Genomic DNA, 19,141 nt, shown 5'->3' with positions numbered 1-19,141 from the left:
TGTGCAAAATACAGTAGATGTTTAAATGCAGTAGTGGTAAAAGATGATGAAAAATGCATACCATCAAAATTGATTCTGTATGTATAAAACAAGGAATCTTTTTGCAATAGGCACTTGATTATCATCAATTATACCACATGTTAAAAGTACATCTCTAAACTTAAACGCCCACTCCGCATACGTGTTAAATACAGAATGATATCTTGACTTAAGAATGTATAAGCATAATTATACTGCAACGACTGATCTGTGACGCGAACAATGTTTGCCAGTTAAAAGGTTTAGTGAACGAGGTTATGGTTAGAAGTGCCCTATACCATTAAAGTTGAATACGGGTCGATACTGAGGTTCGATATATAGTACATGAATCATATGTGAACAATCTGGGTTAAAGTACCTGGTTGCAGAGCTATGCTAACTTTAAATCAGAGTGGATAGCTTAATGCTCTTATGACGGAATTATATTATTTATATATTAACATCTATTTGCAATAGGGGCGAAGCTAATGAAATGCAAATAATGTGCAGTGTGTTTTTGGAGTACGACCATGATGTAATGTGTTTCTTGGTGTAGGACTTGGCTGTTTAATTTCTCAATACTCGCTTAATGCATCACCGCATCAATACCATATTTATTCAAACGAGTTATCATTTTTGATGGAAGATGTCGACATTATCGTGTAACGTGCATTATTGTACTGACTGGACAAGCTTTCCATAAAGTGCATTTTCATTATTTAAGCATTACTTCGACGAATGCTTCAAATAGTCGTTAAATAAATCGCACCGTCCATCAAACCGAACTTCAAGCCAGCAACCAAGAGGAGGCGATCTAGAAAATCTCAGAAGATGGGTGGTGGAGGGACTAAGACCGCCCAGAACGGGCCCGACAACTCCTTACTCACGTTCCTCGCTAACGTCGGCATCGTCGTGCTCGTCGTTCTGAACATCTTATCGCTGGTATGTAGCGATTTGTGCCTCAATATTATAATATTAAAATTAATTTATACCTAAAGATTGTGCTAACTTTTAAGTAGAATCAAGTTTGAAACCCGTTCAAGCAATGTCGGCGGTTAAGGGTCTTACCACCAGAGCGTATATATTGTTACTTCCATTGACTGCCCCTTTAAGAATTATACATGTATACGTTTAATTCGTGGACAAAATGCAGAACACTTTTAAGTCCTATGTTTATGTAAAACAGCCCGCCCCGCCTCCTCATAATGCACGACGTGTACTTGCAGTTGTTGGGTGTGGGTATCATCATCGTGGGGAAGTATGTGGACTCGGAGATCAGCAAGAACGAGAACGTCATGGAGCTCCTCGAGCTCGTGGACTTTGGCGACTTCAACCTCCGCACGGTCGTCGATGCGCTGATCATCATCATATTTATCGTCGGAGCGTTTGCCATTGTTCTATCACTCATAGGCGGCATTGGCGCGTTCTTCACACTACGTGTTCTCTTGTTTCTTGTGAGTATCCGAACCGTTACTTAGTTTAAATCTATTAAATACAAATTATTAAGGAATGCAGCTGTATTATTTTCAAGGAAAATCATGTACCACTGGTAGTTGTGTTGACAACATATCTATTTCAGTACATAGGCATCATCATCCTCGTCATAATCGTTGAAATTGCCGTGGTCAGCTTGTGGGTCAAGCTTTTACGAGAGGTATGTACTTGATACCAGTAGACTTCTACATAATAATGAAATACGAAATAAACAGAACATTCCGTAAATGACAGTCCCCTGTAATTTGTATTACTTTTACGGAAAAACGCGCTATATAACTGGCTATGCTAACTTAAATACGGTACTGGTAGAGCTATGCATTTTTTTCTTCACATGTTCGTCATAAATCATATCAGAGCAGTTATATTATATGATACTGTTTGGATCCATAGGTGGACTACGCCCTGGAGACCCTGTTCCTGGACCTACTGAAGGAGTACACGGGATTCTCCGACATCACCGTCTACACTGTGGGCTGGGACTTCATCTTCATACTCGTATGTATAAAAGCATACTCGCTACCCTGGCTACTCATAACATACACCATTGAATACCCTGACCAAGTTGACTGCAGATACTTCGTCCTCGTGAAATCCAGACGTTAATATGGACGCCTGAGATACACCCCTCAAACCTTTCGGTCATGAAATCGGGGACGGGAAATGCCAAGGAATAATCATTCCTTAAGAAGTTGCGCTCTGATATTTTCCCATGGTTTATTCCGATGAGTAATGTGGGTTCCGACGATGGTATAATAGCATTAATAGTGAACTTCGTAACTATCAATGCTTTATTAGTTTAGTCCGACTTTAATTCATCATACCAATTTCTAGTCTGGATATATAAAACTGTACTCGTCTAACCGTCGATCGTTAGACCGAACAGACCAGAAATTACAATATCCAAATCCCAAATATGTTTATTATATTGGCATCATTAAAAATAGATTTAATCATGCATTTTGTAATGATAACCACTAAATACGATTGATTGCATCGTTGATAAGAGTGTCCCGAGTTTCAATATGAAAACAAATATGTTCGCTACTCTATTATAACATATATTGCAGTTTGATTGCTGTGGAGTGCACCCAATAACAGCGTCCTCGAATGATTTTGAGACGCTTCCGTCAGCGTTTTGGACGAACGGTGACCGCGGAAGTGACGTCATCCCGCATGCGTGCTGCAAGGATGTGGCCGTTGACAACTACCTTAACTACACAAACACAGACTGCACTGTGAACTTGCAAGGATATCATACATCAGTATGTAGTTACTAGATGCACTCGGACAGTAAAACTCTTCCATTTTAAATATTATAATTCCTCGGAATTGAATGTGTCGCCTATTTAATGTGCCTACCACAGTCAAACCAATTCTAGTAGATATTTTATTGTAAAAGGAGCAAAATTTGTAATTAATTGAGGTACTGAGGTGATCTGACCCATAATCAAATATATCCAACATAGTATGCCCATAAATAATCTCACCAAGTTTTATCATGAATGGGTAATAAAATAAGTTTATAATTAAACAAGACTAACTTGACCGAGTCATTATGGCCCAATATACTGTCACCAAGTTTCGTCATGAGTGGACAAAATATTCTTAATTTACAATCTGCCCAAGGTTTAGCTGACGTCGTCGACGCAGAGTAATTCCTATTACGACACAAAAATAAACCAAAACAATCACAGATGTAAGGTTTCAACACAACATTTGACGTTAAGCATATACCGTTTTTCCTATTAATTTCGTAAAAAAAACATATTTATCCCGGTCACGGTTGTTGTTGCTGAACGTAAAAATGAAAGGGGACAATTCTAATACACATGTTTCCCTATTTCCTTTGTTTTATCTACTTCCATTTCAGAAAGTATAGTTCTGTTGTTGTTTACATGTGTGGTGTAGCTGTCGTATCTCTATCATTCCAGGGTTGCTATGACGCATTTGATCGAACGTTCAACCAGCTAGGTTCGGCGGCTGTTTCCGTCGCAAGTCTGTTAGTTCTAGCAGAGGTAACGCCATGTATTGCATTATCTACCAATTGTTGATTTCCTCCATAAATCGATATGATGAATACAATTTCTTCAATAGCTTTAATCACTCCGGTCACAAACTTGTATTTGACCTCAGCTGGTGGGCTTAGAGTTCAATGTTTTTATTCCGAAATTAGACAGCACTTATCATACTGTTCAAAATGTACTGTTTAGACCTCAATTAAATGTTTTCTTCCATTTTTCAGCTTGGTGCAATATTCTTCAGTGTGATTATAATAATTGCGGTTTTCAAGAAGAAAAGAGCCGGTCTTGTTTGAAAGAAACCTAAATGCAGACCTGCAGCTGTTTCCAGATGTTCTAGTCTGGGCATAACTTTCAGTTCTATTAAGTATTTACATACATATCTCAGGTTTTTTTTTATACTTTTATAATATAATAAAAGTGTTTGCGTGTGTGTTACGTTCAGTGCACTTAGAAGTTAGCAGGTATTCATGAACATATCAATTCAAGTCTGTATACGACTTATGCCTGTCAGTCTGTTTCAACTCTGTACAGGGTTAAATTAGCGGGGAAATAATATAATTCAAAAGTTGATACGTTTGAATGATTATTTAACTGTAACAAGTATGTCTTGTGAGGTGGAAGATGTATAAAATTTGTCCAAAGGTTTGTGTATATAGGTCTTTGCAATGACAGAGTCTACTGCATTGCCTCAACTCATTAAATGTCCTTTGAATACCTCATAAGATCTCCAGCAAAACACATGGACCATGTACTCAACAGGCGTAACAACTGGAACATCAGCATCATGTTGCGTTAATAAAGAAGCTTCATCCAAATATAAAATAAAACAAGACGGCATAACAGAAAGCACAACAGCAAAAGCAGATCAAGTTATGTTAAATCTTTCAAACTCTTTTAAGACATATATAAACATATTAAAACATGCATTTATCCAAAAAATAATGTCGGATCCATCCCAGCATTAATTGAACTACTTCATTAATTGTACATAAAGATAGGAGTGAACCCAGCAATAGTTTACTAGTATATAAAGTCATCTATAAACTGCATACAGCTGCATGCATCTCTATAAGGTATGTTGGGTACAAGTCAGCACACAGGGGGCACTCTACTTGAACTTCTCCCTGGGGCTCTGCGGCTCCTGCACCTGGTTGGTTCCAAGGCTGCCTACTAGCTACGGAATAATTTGAATTGGAAGTTACACAGGATTCTGTAATCCCACCATCATCACTGATTGCACTGTAACCCAGCCCTCTGGCTGAACCTATCTGACTAGACTGTGATCCTCTGTGACTGGTACTTTGACCTACACTGCTTGCACTATTGTTTCCCAGCACTGACAGACTCTGACTAGATTGACTTCTATTATGATTCTGAACTACTGTACTACTGGTCTGCAGGGAATTCCTGCTATATTTTTCCAACATAAACTGTTGAGACTCCAATACCGGACTCGTCATATCGGAGTTCACAAGAGAGCTGCATGTACCATTACTCTCACTGTTTCTACAAACTGTGTCAGTTTTCCCCGATGTCTGCCGTTGAAGTCTCCTTTCAGCAGCCTGGAGCCATGGGGGCGATTCTAATCCGCTGGCGGACTCACTCCCAGATATTGTTGGTGATTCAGAGCCCTTAAAACCTGAGCCCAGTTTCTGCCCTGTACAGGTAGCGTTTTGATTGGCCAATACCTTCTCTGTCGCTGGACTTGTTGGATTAGTTTGGTTGCCATTCAAAATCTGCCATCGTTTACATTTTGTCTGGTGCATAGACAGGGATGATGCGGCAAAGTGCTCTGAAAAATATTGTGGAAACTCTACAGTGATTATAAATACACAAGGTATAATAATAACAAGTTTAACTTAACACTAATGTGAACATGCCAAATATATTTCACCTACTGTGACCTACATATTCACCTATTGTGACCTACATATTCACCTATTGTGACCTTCATATTCACCTACTGTGACCTACATATTCACCTACTGTGACCTACATATTCACCTATTGTGACCTACATGTTTACCTATTATGACCTACATATTGAAGATAAAAACAAGCATTTTACTTATTCAATGCAAACAAGCAGTTATTCTAAATAATATTCATTACACCCAGAATAAATAATAATTATTAATAAGTTACTACCATTGCAGCCACTGCATTTTTCAAAACTAGTTGGTCGAACTTCCCTTGTCCAAGTTGATGTCCTGAAAAAATGTCAGAACATGATTAAATTACTTGAAGCTAAATCAATCTTTGTTTAGTCATACAATACTTCAATACACATTATTCTGGCAGAAGATTTATGGTAATTATTAAGATATATTAATTGTTTGTATAAAAAAGTACAGAAAAGAGTTACTGATGTAAACCTAATAGTTACTGATGTATAACCAAATAAGAATACATTGTACAAAGCTGCATGTACATCTATTTTCAGATTGTTCGACTATAAACCAACACTCAACAGAGTTCACATGTAAAATTTACTTTGCAATGATAAGCATTTTTTAGGCTGTGGGCCTTAGGTCTTATGCGGCGTAAAAGCGTACAAACAAAAGGAACCCTTTATTTCAATATGTTCATAAGATTGCAAGGTTAACTTGAATTTGATAGCAAGCCAAAGAACCTTAAATAAATCGTGATGAGGAACTGAGGGGAATGGATAGTTATAGATAATTACGCAGAAAATGTAAATGTGTAGACTAAAAGACCCTGCCTTACATTGCCTACTACAAATGGTAAAAAAAACCTCAGCCAATATCCTGTTTCATTTCATTAACTTTACAGTTGCAATAAACGACTTATTGGTACCTGTTTGGGGACAGATTTTGATTTTTATTGTCTGTGATCAGAATTGTATAAAAAGCAAAATCATGCTTGTTACGCCTATAGCCTTTAAACGTTTTCATTTAGAATATGTATAGTATAGTTCAATACAATGAAAAGCTGTCTAAAATGCTCACTGCTTTGCGGACATGTTTCCTGCACATAAACTAGAGTCTGGTGTTGCTTTCTCTCCAGACGCAGGTTGGCTTGACTTCAAGGCTGGACATCGAATCTTGTGGGCTCCCAACAGGCTTTCTCCAAAGAAATCTGCAAATAGGATTGTCCTCAAAGTCAATACATAGAAGGGCCATCTTTTCAACAAGTTTGTCAAACATCTTTTTTTTCAAACCTTTCATTCTTGGTTGATTTGCAATATCTTTGTAATAAGTTGGACAGTAAATTTACACTAGGTTTATTTGAAGTTCCAGATCTTACAATACATTGTCGTAGGCTCGTTGATAAGGTGGTCCAAAAATGTGTTTGTATAATTAATTTGCATTTATCTCATGACATTAATTATTCATATTCACATAATAAACATCACAGTAATTTAATTGAGAGAGAATAGTGCTAAATCAAATTGGAATATACAAAGTGCAGAAGTGTGATTAATTTGATGCTGTCAAATTAATATCTAGTTATAATTCTATTGAACAAGACTGAAGAGTGCTTAGATGATTGATTACAATTATAATTAAACATGTGTCTTTAAGGCTTGTATAAAACAGCCTGTTGCATGATTAAGCTCACCTTGACATCCTGGACAGCGGGAGAACCCTCGCGGGACTGCTGGCAGATTCGGACTCTCAGATGCCACTATCACATCATTGTCTATTGGTGTTGGAGCTTCACTGTAGGAGTACAGCAGGCTTTCATTCATTGTGTGGAAAGCCAGACTAATGCAAATACCATTTTCCCTCTAATCACAAATATTTTCAGACTTATTCAGTAAGTAAATGCAAATGAATTCAATGAAACAAACAAACCCAAATGAAGATTCTTGCCTCGAAGCGTACCTCTCTATCCAAAAGGAAGGGAGAAAAAATAAAACAAGCTATAAGGATTGCATTCCCTATACAACTCACCAAATCGTCTTTCGCCTCTTAGCTCCACGACCCCTCCCTCTACCCGTGCCACGCCCTCTGCTGCCTGGCAACAAAAAGCCAAGGTCATCGCTGTCATCAAGGTCAATAGCAGATGCAGATTTTTTACCTGTACCTAAAATGCATTACAAGCGTAGAGACTAAATTTTTCCCATGTTCATTAACTATTCAAATTAATGCATTTTTTATATGTTTACTACATTTACAGTGTTCTCAATAAGAACCGGCTGCCGGCCAAAATGGACGGTTCAAATGGCAATAGGGCCGGTTCAAATTTGGAAAACTAAATGAATTTTCAGTAGAATAAGTAGAAGCTGGTCGTTTACTTTACTATTTGAGACGGTTCAACCAAAACTTATTGAGAACCCTGCATTAATAAGGCTATAGTTTGTCAATGTTCAAATACAAGTGACAGTGAAATGCTTGAATTTATCAAATAATCAGTTTTATCTGAGCATAGTCTTGAACTGTACAATTGAGAGGATATTTAAAAGCAGAATTTTAATTTCACTCTCAATAACTAGATTATTGTTATATACAGCAGCATTATTCCATATCTACAACTCACCCCGACCCCTACTCCGCCCTCTGCCACGGCCTCTCTTCTGTGGTGAGGGAAAGTCAAGGTCATCATCGTCATCCAGGTGAATTGAATTTGATGAAGAATGTTTTCCTCGGCCTAAAATTTAGTTATTTTATTTTTATGTTCATTCAAAACACATGACCATGGCTGTCAACAGTATGATTAATAAAAACTTTAATATTAGTCTAGAATATATAAATGCTTCTATATATAATGTCTTATCAATTCTATCAAACACTAAAGTAATTAAACAGTAGTTAACCGTTAAGACTAAAATGTGAAAGTGTAGCCAGGATGGAAGTAAAAGTGAATGTCTACATAGCAGCTATGTTACACTCACCCCTGCCCCTTCCTCTCCCACGACCACGCCCCCTGCCACGCTGGCCTTTCTTCATAGCTGCCTCCAAACCCTGCAAGATATCTTCATCGTCGTCACTGCTTGACAGCAGCTCCAGAAATGACGGTTTCTTCATTCCAGAAGAATTGAAAGATGTTTTAATCACATTGTCAGAAACATTAGATTTTTGACTCATTGGAGTTGACTTGCCTGAAACATTAGACTTCTGGCACATTGAAGTGGACTGGATATCAGAGCAGTTAGAGATATTGGGGCCTCTGGAGGTGTTTAACCATCCATTTGTAGGAGACTCACAAACTGAGACGGCGTTGATTTTGTTATTCTTTGCGCTACTAGGTGATGGAAACATGGAAGATGAATCGAGATCAATGTCACTTCCTCTAAGGCCCTTGTATTGAAAAGGTACATTAATCGGCGTAGAAGTGCAGTTTTTTAATGGATCAAAGATGCCTTTGCTTTTCTTTATGTCATTCATAATATCTTTCTTATCAATTACACATATTTGTTTTTCAACACTCTTCATTTGTTGTCTCATTCCAGTTGGTTTCTTTGCAGGGGGAGTAACTACATCTGTTTCTAGTTTTCTTTTGGTGCTAGGAGTTCTGTCCCTTGGCACATTCAGTATTTCAGCTCTTTGAGGTGCTGTATCACTTGAGCATTGTTTAGCAGATTTCACTTCAACAGGATTCGTGTTCCTAATCGACGAATGTTGATCTGCATTCAGATTTTTGTTTTCATCTTTACTAGAATGAACAGTATTTGGTGCTCTTGTTTCACTATCCACATTTGATTTTTCATTTTCTTTCCCCGGACACTCATTTGTCTGTTCTTTAAACAATTCCATGATAAAATCTTGTGTCATCTTGATGAAGATCTTCTTTTCATCTTTGGTCAACTTTCGTCTTTTCTGTTTTTCAAACTTGTGTCTGAGATCTGAAATTATATTTTATTCCATTGATTCAATAATATAGTTCATATTGAAAAGTTACAAAAACAAGAGGCCCAAAAGGGCCTATGCTCTACTGGCATGGCTCTTGTGGTCATTTTCAATTCAGAGCATGTACGTTTGAGTAATAGGCAACAAATATATAGTTCACTTTTAGTGCTTGGGTTAGCTGAAAACGCTGCACGTTCAACATCTGAGGAAAGGTGTTGTAAGCAGATTATTTGCATGAACTATTTTAATATGTGCCAAGTCAAGGTAATCTGAGGGTAAAGAATATTTGCTTTCAAAACTGTACTCATGGTCAAAATTTCATTTCTATAGCTTTAAAAATAAAGTCGGTCAAAGGTCAAAGCCAAGGACATCCGAGGAAAACATTAATGCTTGTTTGCAAAACTGTTCACATGGTCAAAATTTCATTACTGTAGCTTTAAAAATTTATAAAAAAGTCAAAAGGGGTGGGGCCAGCTTTTGCCCAAGGGGCATTATTTCAAATGTTTTCAATTGCAACATATGATGCTCCACAACAAATAAAAAAGGTATGGGCCTTGTGGTTTGAAACAAGATTTTGAAAATATCTCCGGGGGGGGGCAGTAATGACCCCAGGGGCATAATTTGAACAAACCTTCACAAGCAATTGTGACCTTACATGTAAACTTGGCTATAAATAGACGCTCATGTAGCCTTGGCTAAAAATAGACTTCGCTTAAAATAGTATCTTTTATACTTTCAAGACCCATAATCCAGGCATGCATGGGCAGATCTGGCTGGTTTTCAAAAGGAACCGAGCTCTAATGGATATCTAAATACTGTACAAGTTTCAATGAGATACAATCAAAACTGAAGACTTTATCATGTTCACAAGCTAGTGTTTACACAATAGCATTTTTTTATACTATCAAGGGCCATAATCTAGGCAGGCATGGGCGGATCTGGCTGGTTTTCGAAAGGAACCGAGCTCTAATGGATATCTAGATACTGTACAAGTTTCATCGAGAAACAATCAAAAATGAAGACTGTATCGTGTTCACAACCAATTGTTTACACAATAGCATTTTTTTATATTATCAAGGGCCATAATCTAGGCAAGACTGTATCGTGTTCACAAGCAATTGTTTACAGACGCAAGAACGCATTGACTACGTACACATTACCATCGCATAAGCTCTTCTGGCCTTTGGCCAGTAGAGCTAAAAAACAGTTCTATATCAAGCTTTTACCTAAATGTATGTTCAAAGGATACAGATAACCTTTTTTGGGTATCTCAAGGTGCAATATGCAGTCACTTATAATCTTAGGTAAGACTGTGTTCAAATATGAGACTGGGAATTGTTCTGGTCCATATTTCTCCATTTCAAGAAGCATTACTCAAGGCTTACTACAAAATCTTGAAATGAAATTGATGCACAGAATGTATGTTCCTGGTAGGGTCAACTGAAACTGAAGAAACCAGCAACACAAGAGTTATCCTGTTGATCTACTAGTAGGTCAATGGCAACTAGAGCTATCACAGTTGTGATGAATGACTCCACAGAGGTTGACACTAACTATATTTCCCAGGGATCTTGAAGGGTCACCACAAATTGCACCATAATCAGATGTCCCTTCCTGAATTTTATGAGCAAGCAGGGTTTTTATAGCTGTTTTACAAGGAATTCACATGACATATGGAATAAAGGCCTTTAAATATTTTCAGGTTAAAATTTTAAAAGTGTATAATATAAAGCATTAAAAGAATCCCAAAACACTTTGAGGACCATAAATATTGATGAAATGTTAGGTACAAAGTGAAATGTCAAAGATTGCAGATGCATCATTTCCCATGACGACCAACATTCCTTTGAAGTTTTGTGAGCGTATGTTCAATCCTTCTAGTGTTGCAGGCAACATAACTTTTCATACCATTTTTACTTAGTTAAGAGTATTAACATAAATTGGTGGTGCCCATTCTGTTGAAGCCTTAAGTGTGAAGGTGAAACATTTTTGGTGCTACATGACAACACAAGGTTTTTCAGACCATTTTTTTTATTAAGTTCCTTAACTTTTGTTAGCCTGATGGAAATGTGACAAACATGACTCAAGTTTCATTTGTGTAGGTGCCATACTTTTTACCCTACAGACATCACAATATGTTTGGGACATGATGCAATGCAACTCCTTTAACAATATAGTCCCTAGATATACATGTATCTATCTTGGGTTATAATCATCATCCTTTACAGTTGAACACCGCTATTCCAAACACCGTTTATCCGAAATTATCGCTATTTCAAAATTATTTTTCAGTCCCGATTTTACTTCTTCTATGTTAAACTAAATTTTTAATCTTTTATCCGAAATCCCTAGTCCGAAGTAAATATTACAGTCCAGATTTGATATTTCACACCTATTTATCAATTCTTATTTCGAACTCGCTCATGTCATAGTTTTCACACTATACTTCGAATGCACTTGGGCATCGGTTTGAGGTGACAATGGAGCACACTTAGTGCTTGTTAAAGAATGACATTGAGCACGCGTATGTTACAAAGATCGATGTCATATAATGAGCAATTCATTTGTGTAATGTAGTGTGTATATAATTGCTGGTTAACACAACCTGAATATCATTCGAAAATATCTATCTCATCAGATTTGCATTGCACACTCGACCGGCTACCGAACAATCCGTGCTATTATCCGAATGCATACATGTGCTGTCATTTTTAAATGTTTTATGTATTTTAAAAAAGAAGTATGATAACAAATTATTTGTCATTTATTAAACAATAAATCAACAAATATTTTTGTTTACGAAAGATCACTCAAACAGACTGTATTTTATTGGTAACGTGTAACCGACATTTGAATCTTCGCAACATAATATTTTGCGTCATTATTAATTTGTGAATGCTGTCATTTTCTGAAAATTGTTAATCTGAAATATGGCTATTCCGAAATAATATTTATTGTGCCTATGATTTCGGATTAACAGTGTTCAACTGTACTTTGTTTTAAATAGTTCTGACTCTATTGAGGTAGATGATGTGAAACCTGCGATAGTGATGGTGTCCAGCTGTGTTCTATCTATAGGGTAACTGGCCAGGAACTCTGCTATGTCCTCATCCAACTGTAACATAGAAATATGTACATGCAGTCATAGTTTCTCAGATGGCTGAATGAACATGTGTTGCTACTAGCATGGTCAACATAAGACTTTGAGGTCAAAGAGGGATTCTTAATGAATAAAACATTCTATTATATGTATTTTTCAATTTAAAATGATCACAGCCACTTGGTTATTATCATTTCTTTGATTATGCAAATGATTATTTGCAACTTGCATCATAAGCAATCAATTTCAACAATACAAGGTCATTATTTTATCCTTAGTTGCAACACCATTTGTTGATTTTGTGTACAATGTTTCATGCAGATATCTTGAACAATTATTTAGTTTTGGCCAGACAAAGATTTTGCACTGACCAGACGCCAAATAAAAGGGAAAAACAATACCTATTTGTATAAAAAATACTCCTACAAATTTACAATAACCTTTGGTGCAGATTTCTGTTCCATATGGCTGGAGTACATAGCTGGTCTCTCCCCTTTACCAGTAGGGCTAGGGTTGAGAAAGGGGTTTGTTTTGATGGCTGATGCCGCCAGGACAAGTTTTGCTGTGCGAGACAGGGAGTCATCGTGTTCAGAACCACTCTCCGAGCTGGCTGCTATCTTCAATAGGCGGGATTTCAGAGGGTCATTGTTTTTGTTCTTCCTGATTGAATAAAAATTCAGTTTATATGAAATACATTTGGGTCACACCAATATCTTATTTGTTTGATTTATATTCATATGAAAGTTACTGTATTTGAAAGTTCATTTTAATTATTTTTACACATAACTTTTTTTTAAGCACATGAAAACCACACTACAACTTCAACTATTTAATCCTTAACATTACCCATTTTCTAATTTTCCCAGGAAGTGTCTCTGAATGTCTTTAACAGAAGCAGATTTGTTCTCAGCACAGTTGACCGCAAGGCCCGTTGTACCAGCCCCAGTGGGTGTGGAATTTGACCGCACACGGATAAAGGAGAGCCCAAACTGGGTGAGCTTCTTGTACGGCTGACGACATACAACCTTCACCCTGTCCCATGACCTCTTTGCTATCTCAGGACAGAACATGTCTGTAATATACCCATGATCATGAAGTTTGGATAAAATAGCTCAAACATAATAGAGGAAATGATAACATTAATTTGAAAAAAATGGCAGTTCAATCATACACGTGTCAGTATAGATAAAACAGTGACTCTTGTTGGAAATATATAATTGCAGGCAATTAGCTCAATGTGGTTGCATCTACTAACAAGAACACTAACTGTCACAAAATAAGCTGATCTCAATTTATACGCTAATCTCAATTTTTAGGATACTAAGTTTGCTGATAAGTGATTGTACATTAAGCCAATTAAGATGACACTGTATATACATTTTTGGGGGTCATAACTCTGGAGTGATTGATGGAACATGATGGCTGGTTATCAAACTTGTCCAAGAAGTTATTCTGACCAAATTTGGACGAAGGCTTCTAAAATTATTGATTAAACAGGACTAATTTTAGGTAATTTCTATAATCAAAGGGCGATAACTCTGAATCGACAGAGCGATATGGCTGGTTACTGAACTTGTCCAACATATTATGGCCATACACATTCTAACCAAATTTGGTGCTGATTGGATGAAGGTTTCTCAAGTTATTGTTTGGACAACATACTAGACTGCCTGCCCTACCACCTACCCTTACCCCGCAGGTATCAATACGCCCTGTTACCGTATATGAATGGGCATATAAAAATAAAAATGGACATTAAAATTAGTCTGATAAATGTCTTATTCTTGTCATTCATCTCATATATCTCTCTTTTCAAAATAAATGTAATCCAAAATTAGAAATTGTTTTCATGAATATTATTATATATACATTGTTAAGTTGAATGATCTAAACATAAAAATCGTAATTCTTTCAAACACCATTTTCTTTTTCTTTTTTATTTCTGTTGATCATTTAATTTTGACCAAGCTGTCAGTTTCATCGAATGTATCAGAATGTGTTTAATGTTAAATAAGCTTGCAAGCAAAAACAAAATGAAGGAACAGTATGACTCATATTCATTGTGTCAGACATAACCTACCTGGTGAGAACATCTGTGTTTTGTTTGGGTTTTTGTTTTGCATGCTGTCTGAAGGAGTCATGAGGTTGACGGTATAAGCCAGGGTTTCATATTCCCGACCTGCAGGCCATTCTGAACAACCAACCTGGATTTCAATGGTAGCACACCATAAACTTCCTGAAACAGAAAAAAATCAACAATAGACCCCTTCTGTACACAAAAATGTAACAATAACACTTCCCTTTTATGTTAGTTCCATGATTGGTTATAAATAATAATGTTGAACAACAAGTCCTCAAAGTTCAGTCCTTTAACCTATGAATATTCAGTTATTGTTTAAAATTAATGATATGACAATGAACTGATATCGAGTACCCAGATCTATGTATGAGATGATGCATGGCCTTTCCAGCTGGAAAATAGCTTCCACTTGTCCTGAACGTTCTTGCGGATGACAGAGCCACTTCTTGAAGCCATCTCCCTTGATCAAGTTGCTGACTGGATGTTTCTCATCCTGAAAACACAAATACAGTTTATTTCAAGACTTGATTCCTATTTCCACCTGTTCTATTTTCTAAAACATGAAGTTAGTGTGTTATGGCATTTTTAATTGACATTTAGTCTTCCACAAAAAATGGCTAAAACTGTGGAGAAAGTATCAGTATGTAATGTTAATTTTGGATTGGATCTTTGGTTTTAGGCAGGGATCCCAGTTCAAAAGCAGTAGTCCCTTTGGGATCCCTTCAAAAAATGTTCGTGTCGACGCCTGCAAAGCTTTCTCTTTTGTAAGTTTTCTTCATAACAGTGGAAGTTTTTGTACCTTCCCTTTTGTAAGTTTAGGGCATTTGGGGAAGTATTCCAAACTTCCTTTAATGGAAGCCCTGTTAAATGTAAAAACGTTTGTCTTACCTTTTTTATAACTCTAGGGATTTTTTTCTACATAAATTGTGGTACTTTTGTGGAATAATGATAAGTTGTTATGTACCAGTCAATTGTAACCAGCACCAGCCCCCCCTCCCCCCCCCCATCGGGGAATAGCCGGGACTTTGACTATCGGTCCAGCCAAGCAAACTGCTGGTAAATCCCCGCAAAACTCCCCCCGCACCCCAGGATAACTAGACAAGGCCTATAACCTGCCATTTTTGGAATAAAAAAAAAACCCACCGCATTCATTCGGCACTGTGTGGCCACCTACAATGTAAAAACACAGCCCATGTATACCTCCGGACCTGGGGGGGTGGGGGGGGGGTCCCATGTCATGATATAAAAGCCATAAATTGTGGTTCTGCACCATGCTTTCTTTTGTCTATCATGTGTGTAGTGTGGCATACTTGTTTACTCATTCGAGTTAACTTTTAAACTGTAAGTAAAAAAAATCCCTTTTAAATGCTAAAAAGTCAATGAAAATATTTCCCTTTTAAATGCTAAAAAATCAATGAAAATATTTTGCATGGATGTAGAGGGTGTAGCATAGATGAATTCTTACTTACTGTTAGTATTAAAAAGATAAACAAGAGCTGTCACAGTATGTGACGAATGCCCCCGAATGTGACATTGACCTATGAACAAGGTCAGAACATGAAAAGTTGATCTTGCCTTTACTTGTCAAATACATATGGCAAGTTATTTTAAATTGCCTCTAAACATAAAAAATACCACCCAAACTTGACAACCTACACTGTTATGTCCTTATAAGCAGCATTCCATTGTGAATAAACACCTAAGTGTGACCTTGAACTTTGAGGTAGGGACATGGGTCTTGCTCGCGACATGTCGTCCTGGTATGTGTAACACATGTGGCAAGTTATTTTAAAATCTGTCCATATAGGGGAAAGTTACAGCCCGGACACGACAACCTATACTCTATGTCCTTATATGCAGCACTCTGTTGTGAATAAACACCTAAGTGTGACCTTGACATTAGAGGTAGGGACACAGGTCTTGCATGCGACACGTCGTCTTGGTATGTGGAACACATGTGGCAAGTTATTTTAAAGTCTGTCCATACAAGGGAAAGTTACAGCCCGGACACGACAACCTATCCTCTATGTCTTTCTATGCAACACTCCATTGTGAATAAACACTAAGTTTGACCTTGACCTTAGAGGTAGGGACACGGGTCTTGCACGCGACACGTTGTCTTGGTATGTGGAACACATGTGGCAAGTTATTTTAAAATCTGTCCATACAAGGGAAAGTTACAGCCCGGACACGAGTTATTGAGCCGGACACACGGACGGACAGACGGTGCAATTTTAATATGCCCACCTTCCGGGGCATAAAAATACTACTCTTGTAACAAAATACGCCAATTGTTTAATTGCTCAGTAGAGCTAGCACTGTGTCAATATTGTTTATGACCGGTAACCTAGCTCAAGTATCTATTATGTTTTACTGTGTTACTTGCCTTATCGTTTACATCACCGTTTTCCTATGGTAGTTTCATCTGCAGTAAACATGACCTTTGATCCTCCATATCCAGATGTTTTAGAAGAAAAAAAGAATGCAGACAATAACTTTAAATTTATAAAGATATTGACATCGAGGTGGGATTTGGTGCAAGCATATGCCTTTCCATCCAGGTAAACATACTGTATATACTAGAGGTGTTCACACAAGAGAACAGTACCCAGGAGCTGTATACACACACTGTAAGGCCATTGTCCACGCATAAAGTGAGATCTGTGCAAGGAATATGATGGATCTTGTGCAAACCATTGCATTTGCGTTTAACTATTCTGCTAAGCGAATGCTATACTTTAAAGACCAGCTAGCAGGAGATCAGGCTAGCAAGCAAGAAATGGAGAAAAGAACCAAACTGTAGTCTGTGCAACGCGTTGGGCTGCCCCTCGTTTCGAGTTTGTGTACGCATTTGTAGCCGTGGAATCAGCACTGAATAAGCTGGCGACTGAACATGGAGATATAAAGGATGCATCATACAGAAGCGGGATCTTAAGCTTCGACTTCATCGTCACTCTAGCAGTCGAGTGCATTCTCAGTGGCATCGCCCCTCTATTTAAGATGTTGCAGAAAGAGAAATGCTATCTTGTTCAAGCTTTATTAGAGGCAAGAGTTTTTAACAGCCCAACTTGATACTGATAGGAACGATGATGGTACTTGGGACAATTTGTTCACTAAAGTGGTGGTTTGGGCACAGCAAGTTGGAGTAGAGCCTTCCCTTCCTTGTCACATTAAAAGGGAGGAAAACAGGCCTACAGTAATGTTCCAGCAGCAACACCATCAGACTTCTAGAGACGAAACATGTATAATCCATTCGTAGACCATCTCATTACACAATAAAGGGATCGCCTTCTTGTCCCACATGGGCGTATTAGGGCGCATTACCTTATTCCAAACCAGGTTGGTGAGCTGGAAAATGAGACAGTGCAGCAATCTTTACAGAATTTGAGGCTGATATCAACTAGATGGGCAGCAGTGATGCCGGAAGGTGTCCCTAACTCACTTGAAACAGCTATAAAGAGAGCCCCGTTGGAATTGTATCCAAATATAAGAATGTGCCTGTCAATTTTCCTGGCTATGCCAATTTAACTTAAAAAACTATACAGTTGACATCAATTTAAACCCCTGATTTTGCGTTCATTTAAAAAAAATCAGGGGGAGGACCCAAAGCAAAAAGATCTCAATATTTCGAGTAAAATCAAATTTGCCCACGCTACGCCCCTGTCCCCTTTGTCCAGTCCAACTACCTTATGACCCAATTTATATATGTTTATACATGTGCACATGAACATGTGTACGTTTACCTGAGATGAAAACGAAACCACGTATTTGATTGATTCAGTAGGCATATTTTTGTTTACATCTAATTTCCCGCGTTAATTTACAATTACTTCCGGGCTAGGGATAAATCGTCCTATATGAAAAGGTCAAATAGCCAAAATCAAACGCAGTGACATGCCCCTTAATTACTTCCTGCACTGATCTGTATTTACAAATACATCATTTACTAAAGAAAAAGTATCCAATTTATTGCTATCAGCATATTGTCGATTAAAAAATGTAAAATTAACCAAATAACTCAAAATAATTTTAGTATCATAGGATTATCATATGTGTCACTCACTCAGTTGACGGACGTCTATAAAATCTGAGCTATCGGGGCGGTTACAGAAGACAACACAAGAACGACCAAGCTTGTGCATTTATTGATATATCTGGTGAATACAAATAAAGATGGAGAAAATGATTCTTGACATTTCCAAAATATTTCCCTAACACAGCTGCTGGGGTTTTGTATGCAGTCTGACGCACATTTAGTGGTCCTTTCCAAGATTGTTCAAAGTATGGTCCTGTTGTTTAAAGTGGCCCTGTCCAATGGGTGTCACGCTTTGTATAAATTACAACATAACATCTTTGATTTTTTTTCTATGAGACCGAAAATCCAAGACGTTTGATATTTGATGTATAATCTCACCAATAGGCCCTTTACCAAGATTGTTCAAATTATGATGTTGGGGTCGATTTTTGTCCCACCACGGGTCCCAGGTTTTTTATATACTTAAATAATTGTAGATTTGAAAATATTCTTCTCCATGTTAGCAAGGCCAAGACCGTTGTTATTATGTATTCAATTTTCAATTCAATTCAATTCATGTATGTACATGTATATGTA

The 19,141-nt window shown here is 37.4% G+C and overlaps 2 protein-coding genes across 3 annotated transcripts; one reads left to right on the top strand and one right to left on the bottom strand.

Moving 5' to 3' along the window:
• Nucleotides 1-299: 299 nt before the first annotated feature.
• On the top strand, nt 300-3,966 carry LOC128233088 (uncharacterized). Its single transcript, XM_052946969.1, has 7 exons — nt 300-960; nt 1,245-1,472; nt 1,598-1,672; nt 1,906-2,010; nt 2,583-2,777; nt 3,447-3,530; nt 3,758-3,966. Exons 1-7 carry the CDS (start codon nt 850-852, stop codon nt 3,827-3,829), a joined length of 870 nt encoding a protein of 289 aa, XP_052802929.1. The 5' UTR covers nt 300-849; the 3' UTR covers nt 3,830-3,966.
• Nucleotides 3,967-4,073: 107 nt separating this feature from the next.
• On the bottom strand, nt 4,074-18,337 carry LOC128233087 (uncharacterized). 2 transcript variants are annotated; one of them, XM_052946967.1, is made up of 14 exons: nt 18,273-18,318; nt 17,854-17,877; nt 14,884-15,022; nt 14,530-14,685; nt 13,296-13,521; nt 12,890-13,109; nt 12,389-12,464; nt 8,395-9,345; nt 8,040-8,150; nt 7,454-7,586; nt 7,119-7,219; nt 6,506-6,635; nt 5,685-5,746; nt 4,074-5,328 (listed from the first exon to the last, which is right to left on the bottom strand). In XM_052946967.1, exons 1-14 carry the CDS (start codon nt 18,315-18,317, stop codon nt 4,574-4,576), a joined length of 3,129 nt encoding a protein of 1,042 aa, XP_052802927.1. In that variant the 5' UTR covers nt 18,318; the 3' UTR covers nt 4,074-4,573. The 2 variants fall into 2 exon arrangements, with proteins under 2 accessions (XP_052802927.1, XP_052802928.1); XM_052946968.1 differs by lacking the exon at nt 17,854-17,877 and having other exon boundaries at nt 18,273-18,337.
• Nucleotides 18,338-19,141: the final 804 nt, after the last annotated feature.

Source organism: Mya arenaria, chromosome 4 (genome assembly GCF_026914265.1).
Source record: "Mya arenaria isolate MELC-2E11 chromosome 4, ASM2691426v1".
Lineage (NCBI taxonomy): Eukaryota > Metazoa > Mollusca > Bivalvia > Myida > Myidae > Mya > Mya arenaria.
Note: the sequence above shows the minus strand (reverse complement) of the source record. Positions and strands in the feature narration are given on the sequence as shown.